The 20,525-nt window shown below is 37.4% G+C and overlaps 7 protein-coding genes across 7 annotated transcripts; 4 read left to right on the forward strand and 3 right to left on the reverse strand. All coding sequences in view use genetic code 12, as the record gives it.

Moving 5' to 3' along the window:
• Positions 1-162: 162 nt before the first annotated feature.
• Positions 163-2,349, forward strand: GUS1 (glutamate--tRNA ligase; the record flags this gene model as incomplete). The annotated part of the gene is made up of 1 exon (XM_051813941.1): positions 163-2,349. One exon carries the CDS (start codon positions 163-165, stop codon positions 2,347-2,349), a length of 2,187 nt encoding a protein of 728 aa, XP_051674200.1.
• A 4,617-nt stretch (positions 2,350-6,966) lies between these two features.
• GAC1 (protein phosphatase regulator) lies at positions 6,967-8,916 on the forward strand (the record flags this gene model as incomplete). Its single annotated transcript, XM_051813952.1, has 1 exon — positions 6,967-8,916. The coding sequence occupies one exon, from the start codon at positions 6,967-6,969 to the stop codon at positions 8,914-8,916; it is 1,950 nt and encodes a 649-aa protein (XP_051674201.1).
• Positions 8,917-9,639: 723 nt separating this feature from the next.
• On the forward strand, positions 9,640-11,109 carry CANMA_000195 (uncharacterized protein; the record flags this gene model as incomplete). Its single annotated transcript, XM_051813962.1, has 1 exon — positions 9,640-11,109. The coding sequence occupies one exon, from the start codon at positions 9,640-9,642 to the stop codon at positions 11,107-11,109; it is 1,470 nt and encodes a 489-aa protein (XP_051674202.1).
• Positions 11,110-11,275: 166 nt separating this feature from the next.
• Positions 11,276-12,805, reverse strand: ALK6 (Alk6p; the record flags this gene model as incomplete). The annotated part of the gene is made up of 1 exon (XM_051813973.1): positions 11,276-12,805. The coding sequence occupies one exon, from the start codon at positions 12,803-12,805 to the stop codon at positions 11,276-11,278; it is 1,530 nt and encodes a 509-aa protein (XP_051674203.1).
• Positions 12,806-14,136: 1,331 nt separating this feature from the next.
• CANMA_000197 (membrane insertase) lies at positions 14,137-15,276 on the reverse strand (the record flags this gene model as incomplete). The annotated part of the gene is made up of 1 exon (XM_051813984.1): positions 14,137-15,276. One exon carries the CDS (start codon positions 15,274-15,276, stop codon positions 14,137-14,139), a length of 1,140 nt encoding a protein of 379 aa, XP_051674204.1.
• Positions 15,277-15,431: 155 nt separating this feature from the next.
• Positions 15,432-16,736, forward strand: CANMA_000198 (uncharacterized protein; the record flags this gene model as incomplete). The annotated part of the gene is made up of 1 exon (XM_051813995.1): positions 15,432-16,736. The coding sequence occupies one exon, from the start codon at positions 15,432-15,434 to the stop codon at positions 16,734-16,736; it is 1,305 nt and encodes a 434-aa protein (XP_051674205.1).
• A 171-nt stretch (positions 16,737-16,907) lies between these two features.
• Positions 16,908-20,144, reverse strand: SMC6 (DNA repair protein; the record flags this gene model as incomplete). Its single annotated transcript, XM_051814006.1, has 1 exon — positions 16,908-20,144. One exon carries the CDS (start codon positions 20,142-20,144, stop codon positions 16,908-16,910), a length of 3,237 nt encoding a protein of 1,078 aa, XP_051674206.1.
• Between the last annotated feature and the right edge of the window lie 381 nt (positions 20,145-20,525).

Below are 20,525 nucleotides of genomic sequence, written 5' to 3' on the forward strand. Positions count from 1 at the left end.
TCAGGAATTAACAAGGGTATGCTGGGTAAACAACGTGGTTAGATTCGGTATTTCCGACTTTTGGGAGATTTGCGACACACACACTTCATGTTTGAAAAAGCAAAAAATAATAATTGAAAAAAAAAAAAAATTTCATCCCAGAACGGTACAACAGCATCAAACATGTCTTTCAAATTAACCGTAGCTGGGAAGTCTGCTACTATCCCATACCCTACTTTGATTTCAGTATTTTTCATCAACTCCAGTGATATTGATGTATCAATTCCTGTCGAATTTGTTGATGATAAATCCGTTGACTCCAAGACACCAACAGCAGCCATTAAATTAGTCACACCAGGTGGGGAAACCTTCATTGACCAATTAGATGCTTTGGACTATTTAGCGCAAACATTCTCACAAGTGCTTTTGGAAAAGTCAAAGTCACAAGAGTGGACTAAATTAGCATTGGAGAAGTTTTACACCAAAAACTTTAAAGATTTAGCCACTGACTTGGAGAAGCTCGATGCGCATTTGAACTTTAGGTCTTACATTATTGGCTACCAAGTTACTTTGGCTGATATTGCCTTATGGGGTGTTTTACGTGCAAACCCTATCATGGCTTCTGTGTTGAAGAGTGAAACATACCCTAATGTCTCAAGATGGTACAACTTCTTAGCTCAAAGTGACAGCAGGTTCGACAAGTCTGCTGAATTACTCACTAACTCCTTGAATGAGTTGAGAAAGGCTGCCAAAAATGCCAAGGCATCAGCCGGTGGCAAGAAGGAAACTCACAAGGCTAGTTTTGAAATTGACTTGCCCGGTGCAGAAGTTGGTAAAGTTGTTACTCGTTTCCCACCAGAACCATCTGGATACTTGCACATTGGACATGCCAAAGCCGCCATTTTGAATGAATATTTTGCTCATGCCTACAAGGGTAAATTAATCATCAGATTCGACGATACCAATCCAACCAAGGAGAAAGTTGAGTTTCAAGACTCTATTATTGAAGACTTACAATTGTTGGGTATCAAGGGTGACAGAATTACCTATTCATCTGATTATTTCCAGGACATGTACGAGTTAGCAGTAAAATTGATCAAGGACGGAAAAGCTTACTGTGATGACACTCCTTCAGAAAAGATGAGAGAGGAAAGAATGGTTGGTGATGCATCAGCTAGGAGAGATAGATCGGTTGAGGAAAACTTGAGAATCTTTACCGAGGAGATGAAAAATGGTACTGAAGAGGGTTTAAAGAATTGTTTAAGAGCCAAGATCGACTACAAAGCTTTAAACAAAGCCTTGAGAGATCCTGTTATTTACAGATGCAACTTGACGCCTCACCACAGAACCGGTACTGAATGGAAAATGTACCCAATCTACGATTTCTGCGTCCCTGTTGTTGACTCCATCGAAGGTGTCACCCACTCTTTGAGAACTAATGAATATAGGGACCGTAACCCACAGTATGAATGGATTCAAAAGGCTTTAAACTTGCGTCCAGTTGCAATTTGGGACTTCGGAAGAGTCAATTTTGTTAGAACATTGTTGTCAAAGAGAAAATTACAATGGTTTGTTGACAAAAACTATGTTTCCAACTGGGATGACCCAAGATTTCCAACTGTTAGGGGTGTAAGAAGAAGAGGAATGACTGTCGAGGGTTTGAGAAACTTTATCATGGCCCAAGGTCCATCTAAGAATATTATCAATTTAGATTGGTCTGTTATTTGGGCATTAAATAAAAAAGTTATTGATCCAGTTGCTCCAAGGTTTACCGCTGTTGAAGCTGAAAATGCAGTGCCAGTCAAATTGTTGAATGGACCATCAGAGCCATATACTGAATCCAAGCCAAAACATAAAAAGAATCCAGATGTGGGTACTAAATCAGTCATTTTTGCCAATCAAGTTCTCATTGACCAGGCTGATGCTGATTTGACAGAAGGTGAAGAAGTCACTTTCATGGATTGGGGTAACGTCATTGTATCCAAGGTAGTCAAGGAGGGTGACGTCGTCAAATCGGTTGAGGCCAACTTGCACTTGGAAGGTGACTTCCGTAAGACTTCGAAAAAGTTGACTTGGTTAGCTAACACCAAAGACAAGATTAATGTTGACTTGGCTGATTTCGATCATTTAATTACCAAGGACAAGTTGGAAGAAGAAGATAATTTTGAAGATTTTATCACTCCCGAGACTGAGTTCCACACTAAAGCATTTGCTGATTTGAACATTGCCAAGTTGAAGTCTGGTGACATTATTCAATTCGAGAGAAAGGGTTACTACAGAGTTGATGTACCATATGAAGAAGGTAAATCTGCTGTTTTGTTTAGCATCCCGGATGGTAAAACCGTGTCAAGATACGGTGCCAAGAAGTAGAACTACATATGATACATCTCTAAATAGGGCAATTAAAGTCTTAAATGTCAAACACCACTGATCATCCAATTGTTATTTTTCATCTCCCTTACTACACACTCTCTGTTCCTTCTACATGAATCCTTTTGGCTAACTGTGTCTATTTCTGTGTGGTTTACTTTGCAAGCCTCGAATATTCTTAGGCATTCTTAGTGACATTGCCAATTCTGAGCAGTTCTGATAATTTTTTGCGCAAACTAATTCTTCACACACATGTGAACACATGAATCCCACTTCTTTCGCTACTTAGTGATACAGAGTTAGAGATTATTGAATCGACCCACTGTGAAGGTGAAGGTCAATCTGGTTGCTGAGGGAAACGGTCAAACTGGATACTAGATGGCAGTTGTATTTCTGTTTATGTGCAACTTTCTCTTCTAACTCAAAAAGAATGAATAATCAGGGGGATTTTAATACAAAGAATTGATAATGATAATACAGAAAGGCGCTCTTGTCTGCAGAAATCAATTAAAAAATACAAAAAGAAAAGAAAAAAAGAGCCCAACAAAAATAAAAGAATTTGAAAAAAGGCGAGAGACGGGCATTTGAAACAAAAACGTTTGTAGTTTTAGAATGCAAAGGGGAAGAATTAGAGGTGAATGATTGAATGAATGCGTTACAGGCGGCATTGGTCCCAAAGAAGAGAATAAGCAGGCGTAAATAAGGGGAAGGGAGGGATAAAGAGGTGGTTTGAAACAAGACAAAAAAGAGAGGGCGAAAAAAAGACAAAAAGATCATTCAACGTTAGTTTTGTCACATTTTGTCAAAATGTTGGATGACTGATATATATATATATATATGTATGCAGAGTAAAGTCTTGCGTATGCATATATCATATATAAGTACAAGTAATGTGTCAATGTTAATAACAAAACTATTAAGTCAACAAAAGGGTTCTTTCTATGATGCCATATGAAGTAAAATAAAGTAAGGTAATGTATTTTTTCTCTGGTTGTTTCTTCTTTCTTCTTTCTTCTTTCTGCGGCTTCACAGTTTTGTGCAAAAAGGGATTCTCTTTTTTTTTATAATTTGTAAATTTATTTTATTTTCTTTTTTCTTTTGTGAAAGGGATGAAATTGGAAAGAGATAATGACGCGCTTAATTGAAGATACACAAAAACACGTAATAATTTTCTTTTTAATTTAAATTTAAATTTAAATTTAAAATTGATATCAACCAATCCAATGAAACTTGTACCCAATTCTCTTTCGTCTAAGTGTAGATTACACCCCCTCCCCCTCCCCCAGTCACAGGTCCCTCTAGAATAGAGCTGTCTTGTGAAAGTGTAAATACCCGAAGCTACAACGTCAGCCAGTATTGCACTGTACTTTTTTTATTACGTATGACCTTTGATATTTTCTTTTTGTTTCTTAATCCATTAGGCAATAAACTTTTTGATGGGATCTGGTTTGGCAATTGAAGGGTTGTTATGTGCAAAATTTTCACCCTTGGACCGGTTCGGAGTTTTACACTATGGATAGTAAACAATGATTATACGTAATTTGCAATATTTTTGTCCATCATTGAAAATTTGTCAAAAGAAAAACTGCTTTTTCAGCATCTTTCCATTACAAATCCAAAAGCAGATGTTTATGTTCATTCTTATCACTCATAAATATACCCAATAATCTCATAGACTTACTCTTTTGATGAACAAGACTACTCCTAGAAAAACAAGTTATTGAAGAATTTTGTATGGGAAAATTTTTTCTTCTATGCCTATCCCGCCTGATATTACAAATTACACAAACAACTAAAATCTTTTTAATATAACCCAATTAAGAACTTTTATTCTCAATTTTGTTTCATCAAAATCTTTGTCTGTGCCATGGGGTTTACACCTGACAACAAAAGACTACACAATAGTAGACTATGGTGGGGAAAGTATTGAAAGCGGGCTTATGTGGGCTTTAGTTTGTCTTTTCTGGCTTGTTTGTATGATGACAGATTGACTCTCTTCCGTTAACAGTGAATGAGGGTGGGGGCGGGGGTGGGGGTGCTATGGGGGATGAAGGGTGACAGGAAAGGGCTGATTCTTACATCCAATTGAAATTGTGTTGGGTTGTATTAGAAAACGTGTTGAAGATTAGATTAATTTGTTAGTAAGGAAGATTGAAAAAAATTTGAAAAGCGTAATAAATACTTTGAGTTACGTATAATATAACTCTGTATGTACTATGTAGTAGGTAGATCTTTTTATTGATGGTTAGATGTGATTATACAGATACGCATTACTTTAGGCATGTATCAAGCGATTATAACAATTTTACTGAGATGTTTATAGCTTTTGTAGCCATTGGTAGTATTTTCAGATAATATTATCAGATCATATTTTGTTTAAGCCAAGACAAAAAAATGAATGAAATGAATGAACAGAAAGAAGGAAAAAAAAAATTTTTTTCCTTCCTTTTCCTATAGTATTGAACGGTTTTGTGTAATCTCCTATTTCGGTGTAGATAAAATTCCTTTTGTTAATCTCCGAAAACCTTATTCTCTTTGTTATTTCTTGCTTTTATTGTTATAAAGTACACACACAAAACAATTAAAATAACAATACAAATCATACTCTATATCAATACTTTATTTTATTTTGCGTTTTCGGAATTCAGTTAATCTCTTGGTGGTACTTAAAATATTTTAATTTATAATTTCTTATTGTTTGTATTTAGACAATAGAAGAAATAGATGATGATGGTCTAACTCTATTGTCTCTGTTAATTTTTTAGGATTGCTATCAATCGAATGATTTATATTGGACACATTGAGTCATGTGCTCGGATTGGTAGTGCTTCCTTTGTATATGTATCTAAGTTAGTGTGGATGGGAAGAGTCTAGACTAAACTAAATTTACATATACGTATACGTATACGTATTATGTTGTATGTATCTTGGCTTATCTGAAATAGGACACTTGAAACGTATCAAAATATCAAAATTACTATTCTATTATTTTTCTTTTTTACACCCTCCGTGTGTGTCTTTTATCAAACGTATTTTAATCAACTTTTTAACCAACAAAAAAAAATTATATCTATATATAAACTAGCTAACAAAGTATTTAGTACTAACAAACTAAGTACTAACTAAATATATACACAACCACACTTCATCATAGTGATCCCTTTTTGTAGATGTATACAAACTCTTAACTTTTGTTGGGGATGAAAAAGAAAAAAAGTGGGGAGTAGAGAGGGGAATATATATATATATATATATATATATTTAGCACATATACCAAACCTATTTCTTAACAGATACACCTCAGTTACACATATCAGATATGTCATGTACAAAGTAGCATCAGTCTGTGTTCCCCCTTTTTTTTTTATCTTCTTGCTTGCAGTTCAGCTAAACAAAACTCATGACTACTACTATTAAAGTTAACAGTCATGGTTAGTAGTAATATGCACACATACTTTAGATCATACATCTAAACTTAAACATATATATTAACAACCGACCCTCCCATTGGCATATGTAAATTTATGAACTGATTTATTTATCTACACAGACACACAGACACACAAACACATACACCCAGAGAACGATATGTATAATAATACATGCTTTAGACTAATAATAATATTATACATACTTTGATACACACAAAAAAGTAACCTCCTCTTTTTCTTGATGAAAGTAGTCTACTTTAGTTATTATGAAGTGGCTGGTGTGTGAGGAAACTGGTTATCATTTCATTTGATATCAATAGATTCAAAAGGTACAAATGTTGCTGGTTGACTCTTTTGATGATTTGCGTGTCTGTCATACAATTCACATCCCCAGTCTTCTTCCCCAGCCTCCCCTCTTTCTCATCTTCCCCCCACTTCTCTCCAAAGAAAAAAAGTACTTTTTGTATCCACCGCCTCTCTTTTGCCCGCGCACACAAAATATATTACACCCCCTCCTCTTCTCTTTTCTCTTTTTCGTTCGTCTCCTATTGTTTATAATAATTTTGTTGTGCATTGTGGAAAGGCTTTGTGTAACCCAAATATTATATTATATATATATATTAAAATTAAATCTAAGCAAAAAGAAATTTTACTTTTTTCGTTTGTGTAACTTTGGGTCTCCTTTTAATGAAAAAGAACAAAAGAATTTTAATTTTTAATTACTAAGATACATATGTATATATATATATATAACCACAGTAAAATTCTTTCCAAAAAATTTTTACAGAGTAAAATTGAACTAACGGGCGAAAGCAAAAGAAACAGCCACCCATCTGATCCATCTGTTGTTCTTTTAGGCAGTCTTCATCTCACCTTCGAACTGCTAATCTGCTCAACTGCTAATCACAATTTACACTATTTGTATTTGCTTATCGAAATTTCTTTTTAATTTGTGGTCAAAGCAATAGCAATAATCAACAGGATTTTACGGTATTTTTTGTCTTTTTTTTTAAAAAAACATACCAAGAGGGCTTCATATTTTGCATCACGCAGCAGTCACAGTAGCAGCAGTAGCAGCGTCATCTCATCAGTCTGCACCAGCACCTACACCTACACCTACACCTACACCTGCATATACACCAACGCCACAACCCAAAACAACCACACTCAACCACAACAGCATAACATGTCTACCATTGTAACAATAGATCCATCACATACATACTCCATCAGTCCACCTTCATCAACCACATGTTCATCACGTTCCTCCTCACCAGTAGCTTCATTTTATCAAAATTCATCTACAACAACATCTGCATCATCATCAACTGATTCTTTGGATACTGTCAAGTCAACTACTTCGACTTCAACAATTAAATTGTTGCCACCTTCGTCGTCTGAATCAATTACTATCCCAATACTGCGCACTCCAACACCATCCTCATTGCTGCTGTTGCTGCAACAATCGCAACAGTCACAACAGCAACCACAGGCATCACAATCAAAGTTTAAGCTTCCAAACTATTATGTACCACCAGCTAAACTTGTTCATCCCACCATTGCTGTAACTTCACCACCACCACAAACACCATCAACTACAAATGCATCTACATCCACATCTACATTGCAGCTGGCTGCTTCACTTACAGTTAAACCACCATTGTTACGCAAGAAATCAGGTGAATTGATTAAATCATCACTTAAACTACCAGGATTACTCCAACGTTCCGTCTCCTCACCACATATATCAAGTGATAATGAACTAGGCGGGATTGTTTCCCCTCGCAAACTGGTTAGATTTGCATCAAGATTAATCAATGTCCGTATGTTTGATGGCTGTGATACACCTGCTTCTGTATCCAGTGCTGGTTCACCCATTGATTCGCCAGAGGAAGGTGAAGCAGAGCAGGATTACTTTTACAAATTTGGTAAACAATCAACTGGGGCAACAGCCAGTGATGGGCTCTTTGATTTATCAGTTCCTGCTTTTGAAGATTTTGAGTTTAGTAAATTTACCAACAAGACCACCAATTTTGACTGGAATTTCAATTTTTCCAAACCAAAGGATGAAGTTAAGGAGTATAGGTTGACATCACACAATATCCCATCTACCAACATCACTACCAACACCACCACCACTACCACCACCAGTAAGACAAATTCTTCTTCCAATGAAAAGATTTGGATGACTTCAGCATACTTGTTGAAGGTGAACAACAAGACATACTTATGTGGATGGTTAAATGTGGTGAATATAGCATTTAGCAAGGAAATCAATTTGAAATTGACAATTGACAATTGGGCGTCGAGCATCATTGTTGGCGGCATCACCAAGTATCAAAAAAGCCTTGACTCGGTATTGGATCAATTCAAATTTATGTTGGATCTTGAACTGTTTAACATCACTACTGAAAAGACCATTGAATTGTGTCTTGAATATAATACTAATGGACAAACATATTGGGGTAACAATATGCACCAGAATTACAAGTTCAACATTGAACGCAAAATTCAGAAACCAGTAGGTAATAATGCATCGCAAACTGGTGCTCAGCAAAAACAAAGACTGAGACTGAAACTGGCCCTGGGTCTGGGTCTGGCACTTAACAACCATAAGCAATCTATTAATTCATCAGGATATGAAGAGATTTGTACCAAATTAGTCAATCATAAATCAACCTTGGCTTTGAATTTCGCCAATGATGAATTTTCCTTTAGACCCAGTTTGAAAAAGAGTTTTTCTGCTAGTGATATAGCTAGTAGCAATACGGGGGCAACTAGTACCAGTTATGGAACACCAAGGTATTCCAATAGACAACGTCAAAAGGAGAATAACAACAACAACAAAAAGCAAGGTAGAGGAGCTATGGATAGTACACCTAGCTCCAATGGTGGAGGAATCAAAGATATGACCTATGCTGATATTTTGCAAAAGTATTGTTTTGCCGGAACTCCCCCCGCCGCGACTCACACTACGGCGACAAATGTGTCTGCTGCCAGTGTAACGTCTAGTGCACCAACTAGTTCACATTCTAGTCCATTGTTAAGACCTTCATCTCCATCTTCATCCTCGTCTTGTCCTTCACCTCCAGTCGCTGCTATTGCCGCACCCACTCAAACAAGCATTTACATCTAGTCCCACACATATATAACACACATAAGCATTTAAGGCAGTTTTTGGTATCTTCCAAAATCACACCAGCTTCTACATTCATTTTATTTTCAATTCATTCATTTTTGATGGCTCTTTTGTTAACAAAGAGTATGTTACTTTACCTACTATTATTTTTTTTGAATATATATATAAACTGAAGAAGAATGACGCGTTCTATCTTTCCTTTGGTTTATATCGTTTGCATTTTGTTGGTTTTTTTTTATGAAGATCCCCCTAATTTTGGATCTGTTTAGTTTTTAGTTTAGTTTAATAGATTTGATTTTCCTCTTTTATTCTAAAACCTTTTTGGGGGGGTTTTTTTTTGTAGAAATGTATTGTCCGTGATTCGAAGATTTAGAGACAAATGGGTTGGCAATGTGTGAATATAGGGAAGGGGTTGCATTTACGGAGCTTAATTTGGTGTTGGATCAGAAGAAACTGGTACTTAAAATGAACCCTGAACACGTTGTCAAATTGGTGTGAGACTGAGAGACGAGAAGAAAAAAATATAGTTGGAGACAATTTTAGATCTTTAGATCTTGACTCAACAATCAACAGTAGTTGATAGTATACGCTAGACGAAGAAACTTCGTTTGATTCAGTTATACATAAAATTATCCATCCGCGGAGTGAAATTCTGCATAGGTTGGCTTGAAACAAAAGCAAGAATACTAGGAACAAACTATTGAATCTGTATCCACCGTGATGAACGAGGTGGAACGTGCAACAACTCATGAGGGTGAGAATAGGGAACCTGATAATGGTACTATAAGGAATGGTTCCGAAGCTCAAGATGGTGTACCTCCTCGTGGACAAGGCAAACAGCGTGGCCATAATAATCGCAAGAAAACTAATCATCGACCTGAAACAAAAGATGGCAAGAAACTGCGGGGGAAACAAACCCGTAAACAACCACAAGCTACTCATTCCCATCCACATATCCAGATCAAAAGTGAAGATCGACAAACTGCATTGACTCAAGTACATCAATTATACGAACAATTATTGCAACCGACCCTATCTATCTACCCACAACACCACACCACGTCCAATGAATCAATTGATTTCATAATGAACAATTACGCATACATAAATCAAGATTTCATCAAAACCAATCCTCGACTAACTGATAAAACCCATCGACAACAATTCCACCATCAGATGCGACAAATCATCAATAGGCAAGCTATTTTATTTAGTATCGATATTGAAGCTTGGGAATTGAATAATCGAACCATTACTGAAATTGGTGTTGCCATATATGATCCGAGACGTCAGGGCACTAATTGCATTGTTCCTAATTTCACGAAATTGCATATTCGTGTGTTGGAGAATATGCATCGGTTGAATGGGAAATTTGTCGTAGATCATGCGTTGCATTTCATTGGTGAGCCGACGTTGATTTTGAACATGTATGATGCTGTTGTATTGATTCAGTCACTATTTGACTATTTCTTCAAGCCGCATGGCTCTAATAATAATGATGATAATGATGATGAGTTGCAGACGTATTTAGTCGGGCATGAAGTATCCGGCGACATCAAGTGGTTGTCCTCATTAGGCATCCAGTTCCCACCCAAATTACCCACTTTGGATACGTTACAAATTGTTAAAATAACGCATGGACAGCAAAATCTAAGTCTCGGAAAGTCGTTACGCAAACTCGATTTGCCGCATGTGTTTCTACACAATGCTGGCAATGACGCCTATTACACTTTGCTTTTGTGTTTGAAATTGATGGATCCGGGTGTTAGGAGTTTGTACAAGTTGGATTTATGCATTGATAAGAAGTTGATGATGAGTGAGGAGGAGAAGGTGGCGGCAAAGGAGGAGAAGAAGAAGCAGAGGCAGGAGAAGTTGGAGAGGAGGGAGATGAGAAAGTTGAACAAGAAGTTGGGCATTCCTTTGGCGGATGGTGAAGAAGGTGAAGATGAAGAAGAAATAGATGCTGGACAGCTCAAAGGTAATGCTGAGAAGAAGAAGAAGAAATCGAGAAAGAAAAAACTTGATAATCATAATGTGGCTCAAAGTGTGCATTGTTCTGCTTCTAATGCGTTGTTGTATGTGTTTGGTGGTAAGCCATTACCAGGAGATGAAGAAGAAGAAGTGGAATCAGAAGCAACGGAGGAGGAACATGGGGCAGAGGAAAAAGGAATAAAAAGCACTTTAAATTAATTTCTCTTTTATTTACATGTTTTTATAGAGTGAACTATGTTGCGACAGTCACTAGTGTTATAACTTCTACTTTACAATTCATTGAACTCGTATATAAAGTGATTTCCTATGCACTTTAAAATAAATAAATCGAAATAAATAAAAGACAAACTTACATCACCAGACTTTACTTAAAGCTAACTTCGCATCCATCCATTAACCTCATTGTAGCCGATGACGTTTTCCTCAATGGTTCCGGACCAAGATGAGATTCACACGAATCAAAAGTTTGCAACAACCGAATAGTCATATATGCCGCCTCAGTCAATGCCAACGATTGACCAAGACAAGCTCGGGGCCCAACGCTGAATGGCATAAATGCAATACCACCATTACGAGGCAAATGTTCCCACCGTTCAGGAATGAATTTATCCGTCTCTTTACCAAAATATTCTTCGTTTCTATTTGAGACCCAAAGCGAATAAAGAATTCTCGTGTTTTTACGCACGTAAATGGGGGACTTCTCATCATTTCCACCACCACGAGGCAACGTCGTATCGACCGATGCAGTCTTGGACTCAAATGGCACCGAGGGGTTGTATCTCAACGTCTCATTGATGCACCAACGCAAGTAATCACAATTTTGAATCGAGTCAAATGTAATTGATTCAACATCGGGGAAATCTTGACGAATGATATCGCGTAATTTCGAATAAAGCTCAGGTCTTTTGCTCAATTGGGCAAATAAAAACGTCATTAATGCACTGGTGGTGTTACGGCCAGCAAGAATGATACTCAAGATTTGGTTACGCAAGTTGATGGGGTCTTTAGTCTCACGGGCCAATTGGTAAAGGAAAATGGTTCCATCATCGGATTTTTCATCCAATTCTTCGTTATTCATAGCAAGTGCCTTTTCGATATAGTAATCGACAAATTTATGTTGGGTCTTGATTGCGTCTTGTAGTCTTTTGGGGTTGACTAGGAACATCAAGGACCCAAGAATCATTCTCACCATGAGGTAATCGGAAGTCACATCAAAGGCAACACTAAATTGTTTCTTCAATTCGGGGTCAATACCAGTTCGCGATGGTTGGCCAAGGGCATCTTTTAATGAATCACTACTTTCGCCCAATAGTAAATCAGTCGTGAAATCCATAGTGAAAAATTGGAAAACATCTTGCATATCAATAGAGGCACCATGTTTCAGTTTGACCAACTCGATAACGCGAGCAGCAAAAGGTTCCATTTTCGTAATTTGTTTAATATTTTCCTTGGTGAATGAAGGACGCAACATGACTCGTGAATGTTTCCATTGTGTGCCTTCACTAGAAAAGATTCCGTCGCCCAACAAAATACCAAAAGCTTTTGGACGATGTCCAATGTTCCATTCATTGAAATGGGCCAGTGACATCATGTGGCGTAAATTTTCAGGTTCAATGGTCATGATGAATGATTTAAACACTGCTGTTCCTTGAAACGTCTTGGCATTGGCTCGTTCAAATGCTTGTTCTATTCGCTCAAAAGTTTGACCCTTTTCTGTCAATTCTTTATGATGGACAATATCGTCTAATCCAAAGTAGTCTAGCCAGTTACGGGCTGGTATTTTCTTGATGGGTTTGCATCCTAGTTTCTTGCTACGCTGGCGAAGTTGGAAATTGTGGAGTAGTTTGTAGATGACGAATGAAGCAATGACAATCAAGTAGATAATATGTGTCATGTTTGATGTGATTGTTGCTATCTTTGATGTTGATGTTTGGGGTGATCTAGGGTACAGATATATATTTTATACCATATTCATCTTTGCATGTGAAAAGAAGATCACTTGCAAAATGATATGTGTTGATGATACACAAAAAGTTTAAACTCCGTTTGTTGTTAATTACTCCGCACTTTGTTTCTTTTTTGCACCTTTTTGTCTGTTGTGGGTGATTCTATCTCTTCTCTTCTTTATCTCCACCACTAAACTCCGAAATACACACGCGATTGATTATCAACTTTTCTACTTTATTTCTCTATTCCTAGCCTAAACTTAGCTTCCACGGTGGTTAATCACTGAAAACCTAAAAAATGTATCACAATCACATGGAATCATGTCTTTACCCCTAGCTGGAGAAAGGCCTCATCACCCTGCCACAACACCATAATGCACGATTATGTAACAATATTGACATGAAAAATGTGTCTTCTCTATTTCGGAGTTATCTTATCCTAACTCAGTGCCTCGATTACGTAAATCACGTTGGTCTTCAGAAGCAAATACCTTACAAGGAGAGGGTGAGAGGGTGAGAGGCACAGAAAAAGGGGAAGGGTGTGCAGCCGGAGTTATCCAACTGGAGTTCACCCTTTTCGCCTACTTTGCCCTCCTTTACCAATACCAATGTGTGTACTGTTCTATTCAGATGCACATGCTAATCATCCTCAGAGATAAAGTTTCCTAGCAGTTGGAGCAAAATCGTGGCATAGTTTGAGCACTTCAAAAAAGCCAACAAGGTTTGAGGGGTAGGGACCGGGTGCATCATGAGGAAGAACTTTATAATAAACCTAACTGTTTAGTTACAATACATGGCTCCTTTTTAAACTTCATTAAGATTATTGAACTGACGAAGAAGAACGAAAGCACAAATGACAAAGACCAGGTCTAGTTTGTCCATTCTTGTTTGTCCATGTTGTATTTTGTTAGCTGGGGTCTGCAGATATAGCCACAGTCACATCTTTCCTTATTCTCTAAAAATGATATTATAGTTCTCCCAGACAAGAAAACAAGAAAATAAGAAAATATATTCAACTCTTGGTAATTCTTCCTCATTAAAATCATATTATCTCAGATCACGGCTCTCTTTTTCTTGGTTGGGCTTAAATACAAGCGATCTCTTCAAACCAAGGCTTATGATGTTATTTGTTTTCACATTAAAAAGGGAAACTTTAATTTGCATATACTTGGCTCCATTTTGTTGCAAAAAATTACAATTCTCCCCTGCACTTTCAAAGGTCAATAGAGTAATACAGTGTGTATTAAAAACTATATACAGACGCTTAAACCCAATTGGCTTACTTTCTCTCCCTCTTTTTAATATATCCCTCAACATTACTGTTTTTCCTTTGCTGAGTCACTTCCAATCTCTTATTTGCGTCTCTGGCCGCTTTGATACTCCTCTCCTTCGACTCATCAACAAAATTAGTAACCATTTCCTTCAACGACTTGGTCAGTCCTTGTGTACTTTCATTCAATTCATGAGTAGTCAATTTCTTAGGCATACCCAACATTTGACGCAAGGTGTTACTTTTAAAGATGGAACTTTGAATCAATGAGAGGAATGAATTGATGGCAAAATATAAAACAACAGCAGCTGAGAAATTCTTGGTGATAAAGATGGAAATTATTGGCACGACGGTCATCACTTGTTTCATACTTTGCGCCATCGCATGTTGGCCTGTTTCACCTCCAATTCTCACCACAGCGATAATAGTTGCTGCTGCGATAGCTTGCAACCCTAAATATGGATCAACATCGCTTAAATTGGTAAACCAAGCAAGACCTTGATCAGTGAAACCCTCGACTGGATGGTTAGCCATTTTTCGAAGGGCTTGGAAAAATCCATACGCTAATGGTAATTGAACCACTGGTGCCAATGAAGCCAATGTTGAGACATTATGGTCCTTCATCAATTTCCGTCTTTTCTCCATCCCCTTCATTTGTTCTTGTACGTCACCACCTTTGATCTGTTTCATAACGTTGTCCAACTGCGGTTTGATTTCCGACATCCTAGTGGCATTAGAACTAGCTTTAACGTAAAGGGGGAATAATACAACTCTAATAACTACGGTGAGCACCGTAATCGTTCCCCACCATGGTAATCCCGTGTATACATGAGTAAACTCTAAAAGCTTTTCAATGATGCTGGTTGGACCCCATCCTTGAGCTAAACCAATCGATTCCAAATAGCCAATTTGATCGGAGTGCAAATTTGTTACTGTTTCTGCAACATTGTTTTCGTCAACAAAGGAGACTAGTTTATCCTTGATCTCGTGTGCCGTACTGCCGCTACTGCTTGATGAGTTGTAACGTATGGATGAGGCAAATGTAGGCACACCTGCTTGTAACCTCCACAGCTGCGACCTAGCGGATAACCTAGCTTGGTTTCTTAGTATGGAACCAGCAGAGAATCTAGATAGTCCCACTTTGAACATTGTAGTAGAGTCGTTGTTGCAGTTTGTATGTGTAAAGAATTGAAATTTTTTTTTATTCTAAATTTTTTTTTTTTCAGTTTTGGTAGAAGCCTTTGAATCATATCAGATGATAATGGGAAATTATTAACCAACAAGGATAAAACAAGTTATAGGATATGATTTACACAAGAGGTAGAATACGATCTAGCCTACGACATCTACCTTTACGCCTATCGTTGAGAGGTACCGCATTCCATCGATATTTAAGCAATCAGCCCACCACCACTGACGCGATTAATGCCAAACTCCAATCCATTCTTGAAACAGAACCAACACCAAAAGTATTTCAATTTCTCGTACAGAACCATACACGAGTAGATCCAGAATTCTCCCTTACATTCACTTACAATCTCCTTCAGCAAAATAATTTACAAGCGGCGATTTCATTACAACATTTGCTCTTGAGTAATGAAAATTATCAAATATCTAATGAAGTGTGGACTATAATCCTTAATAAAGTATGTTTAGAGTCGAATTATCTTGGGGCCATGCTCATTTTTCATGAATTGGTTGATAATCATCGGTTCTATGATGAAGTTAGCTTTGCAGTACCTGAGAACGATCAAATACCATTTATTATGAGCCCTCAAAATCTTGTTCACTTGGCAATGATTTTCACAAATAATGGCGATGCTAAACGAATGCAAGGAATTTTGCGGTATTTTCGAAGATTTTATGCCTATTTGGATAATCAAGATGCATACCAATCATTGCTTGCACTAAATGTTGAAGTATATGCAGAAATGGGGGATTTGACAATGGCATTGACAAAGTTTCAGAATTTAGCATTTGCATCAAGAGTGGCGTCCAGAAGAAAACAAAGGGCCAAATTACGTAAAGAGTTTACTGATTTTAACCAATGGAGATTAGACAATATTAAACTGAACCAATACCGATTTGACTTTATTCCTACTTACCCACTTGATATTCATCAGCAATTGTTGGCACAAATTTGCCAAAGTGGGATATACAACCCCGTTATTCAGTATAACGTATATACATCACCAATAAGCAACAGCTCCACCAGCAACAACCTCGTTAGCTCCAGCATTGCAATCATTCAAAATCCCATCGCATCTTCAGATTTACCTCGATTCCAACATCTCATCACTGAATACATCAAGCAAGAGGAATTGTATGAATATGATAAGTTACTTCAGTTTATGAAACCAAATCACTACAGTTTACATATTTTTGTAATAGCCGCCTTGTGCGATTTGGATAAACATAAAATTGCATTTACCATACTTAAATCGTTGGCTTCATATGGTCAACGATTATGCAAGAGTCCGGCATTTATTACTTTACTTCAAACAACGCACAATAGACCAGAGTTGTATCCGTTGCGACTAGAAATCCTCAAGTATTATCGCCTGTTGAACAAAGGCCATGTTAATTATCCCGTGGCTGCATACGTGTGATAAGCACGAACCCTGTATAAAGAAAGATTCACAATAACGTCGTTTCATCTGTATGAAGAAGGATTTACAATAGCACCCTCTCACCTGTATAAAGACGAGTTACAATTATTAGCATCCTGTAAATAATAGTCAAAATGTTACATTAAATCTCTTCATCAACTCTATAAACCTTCAATTGTCCCGCCTTGGGTCGGACATTTTATGAATTCGTACATTATCACCACTCAAGTCACCAACAACAGCAATATCTTGAGGTGTAATGAAAATATTTTGCGATTTAGGATACCTTGACAACTCATGAAGTAGCAACTTGATACTGATTGACCGATTGACTGAATCCATATAAACGTCAAATTCATCCAATCCTCTGATTCTTGAATTCATAGTTTGCCATATAGATAATAAAAGCGCAATTTGAGTATATGATTTTTCTCCACCCGATAATGATTCAACAGTACGATCCTTGTCGTCTCTCTTGGTTTTTACCATTAGATCCAATGATCCATCTTTAAAATTCATATTCAACGATCCCCGGAAACCTCTAACCTCCATTGAATCTTCAAAAGATCGTTTAGCTAAATCGATAGCATGTCTTATCGTGGTAGCAAAAAATGCTACTCTCACCGTAACTTCTTCTCGTAGTTTCTTAATTATATTATCCAATTCCTTTTCATTTGCTAATGCCTCGTTTCGTTTCCGTTCGGCAACTTCCAATTCTTTCAACACTTCCTCCAAAGTCGAGCCTAAAGCTTGTTCAGCCTCTTTTATTTCTTGTTGCACGTCAGCGTACTCTAGCGCTATACTTTCTTGTGTATCTTCTTCGTTTATGGTGACTTCTTCACGGTTGCACAAGCTTTGAGCAGTTTCCAATTGTTCTTCTAATTTAGCTTTACCCTGTTCAATTACACCTTTCCACCTCTCGATCGACGAAACAAGCTCTTGTTTGTGCCCTTGGATGTCAACAATTTTGGAACTTAATGTCTTGATATACTCTTGATGAGTTACCAATTTCTTCTCAAATAGTCTCATTTTCTCGTTTGCTTGCTTGACTTCTTCCTTAATGTCACTAATTGACTGTGAACATGCATTATATTTCCCAGTAGTTCTCTCGGCTGTCTCCTCAAGAGATTCAATAAGTCCTTCAAGACGACTGATTTGCGAAGTATCTTCTTCTATTCTCAATTGCAATTTTAAAACATTTGATTCGTCAATCTCCTTGTCAATCTTGTCCTCATAAATTGCTTTCTTGCGTCTTAAACTTTCCAATTCACGCTTTAGTTCACTTTGTTCACGATACAATGTATTCCGTTCGTTATCGATCTTCATCTTGATTCCTCGTAACTCCCTTTCGATACTGTTCTGATTATTTGATTCGTTGCTGATCTCCTCCTTTAATTCATCCAAGACTTCATTCTTATTCTCACTTCCAAACCTAGGAAGCTTACCCAGGTAATAAACAGGATCCAGTCTAAGCACTCCATTTTGACGACTTACTCTACTTCCCGACGAGTTACCAAACTGGGCCAAAACACCGTAAACGTTTGGTTCATAACATAATCGTCTTGCTTCTTCGGCTGAGTTTGCAATAATTAATTTTTCAATCGAACTGTTATCGATCAAGGCATACAAGACAGCATCTTCGCTAATATTAAGCATATCCAACACAGTGGTACCTCTAGCTTTACCACTTTCATAGTGATAACGTTCAGTTTTACGAACAATAATATTATGGAACGCATGATGCTTCCGTAAAATTCTATCCAACTGGGATCGATCTCTTTCATTACGAACAATAAAAGCATCTAAGCTTTTACTCAATATCGCATCCAATAACGGTTTCCAATTTTGAAACTCCTTCTTTACCGAAATATAGCTACCAAGGGGTCCAAGTGGTTTAGACGACCATTGAACTCCCTCTATATCACACATAACACCTTGCATTTTACGAGCATCCCATGGTGTATACCTTGAAAATTGGTCCTTTTCCAATTCCGATTGCCTCAACCGAAGCTCCCTCAAATTGCGGCCCGATGCCTCCTTAGCCAGCGTCAACTCTTCAATTCTGGGGTCAGGGTTTGACTGTAAGTCCTTGATCTTCTGTCTACATAGAGCCACGTTTTCCTCACTCTTGACTAAATCTTCATCCGCCTGAGCTAATTTAGTTCTAATTTCCTCTTTTGAGCCACCTTCTTGTTCTTCAATTTTTCTTCGTTCAGTCTTGAGCTTATCTTTATTGTACTTTATATTTTGATTCAAATTGTCAATTTCTCGATTATTTTTCTTGATGTCTACTTGAACAACATCTAGTTGTGATTTGATTTGAGACCTTGCTGTCTTTGCCTCTTCATAACGACTCTGCACTGACTCCAAGTTAGTTTCAGCCCCTCTCATTTCTTGCCGAATAACACTCTCTTGCGGCTGCTCCAGCATAATTTCTTGCTCAATTTCCTGTATACTCTGAGTCTTCCTTTCTACCTCCGACTCTGCCTCAGAGGTCTTTTCAATGTATTCCTCAATCTTCTTCTCATACTTTTGAGCGTTAAACCAGTAAATTTTACCATTCAATTTCATTGCATGATTTCTCAACTGGTCATTTCTTCTGTGAGCGTTGTGTATCTTAGCAATTCTTTTGTACTCCGCTTTGCATTTCGCGGTATACTCTTCTGCCTGATCCTTTTTGCTGTTAATATCTCGTATATTCCTGTGCGTTTCATCAAGATTATTGTAAATATCAGTGATGTAAGCACCTGCCATGAAATACTCAAATTTAGTTTTTGCTGTGGCTGTGGTTAAAAATTCTCGCGCCTTATCCTGGGACAAGAAGGCCAAAGGATTGTCCACAGTGATGTTGAACTTGAACAAAATTTCATCCAAGACCGATTTCTTTTGCGATACTGTTTTTCCCTGCTCAGACTTGATTGAGTATGTGTTGTTTCCAGTTCTTTGTAACTTCCTTTCAATAATGATTTTCTTACCATACTCTTCTGGCTTATACGCCATGGGACCTTCATTTTTCAAAGTGATAATAATCCTCGATGTAAGTTTACCATCCTTTATCAAGTCCCTTATGGAACTTCCTCTATTAGTGTCATTGGCTTTAGCTCCCAACCCAACAGAAATTCCCGTAAGAATTGCACTTTTACCAGATCCATTCCTTCCAATGATGAAGTTAATTTGCGGACCTAAGCTCAATTCGAATGAGTCATGACACATGAAATTTTTCAAACTCAAATGTTCAATAATTCCTGCTTTGGCTGGTGATATTCCGTCGTCACCAGGAAACTCTTCTGTATCTGAGTCATCTGATTCACCTTCTGATTCAGACACCAGGCCAGATGACCCTGCATCCTCTTCTTCATTATGTGCTTGCGTCATCATAGCACGCTTTTTATGTGGGTTACTAATCATTTGTGTCATTAGTTGTTGTGATGGTATCAATTTGTTGTCCTATACGCGTTAGTAATCAGTGACTTTAACTAGTACTTTTTCAACAAACATACATTTGGTACATCATGGCTGATGATGAAACCGTCATCGCGCGCTCTCTTCATAGATGTAGTCAGCATCGGTGCTCAATAAAATGACCTTCTTGCAAGGAGGATTGAGATATTTGACTTCCAACTCTTTTCTATTTTTCTTTCTTCCCAATTTGGTTTTTGTGTGTTTTGTTTTCTGTTTCGAGAGAATTGATGTGTACCAAGGAGACAACTTTCGAAATAAATAAGCAGTAGGTGAGCTTGAAGGTAGCAGGACCTAAATGTAGCTTTTTTCCGACACTACATATAACTT

This window comes from Candida margitis, assembly GCF_024628925.1.
Source record: "Candida margitis strain CBS 14175 chromosome Unknown scaffold11, whole genome shotgun sequence".
Lineage (NCBI taxonomy): Eukaryota > Fungi > Ascomycota > Pichiomycetes > Serinales > Debaryomycetaceae > Lodderomyces > Lodderomyces margitis.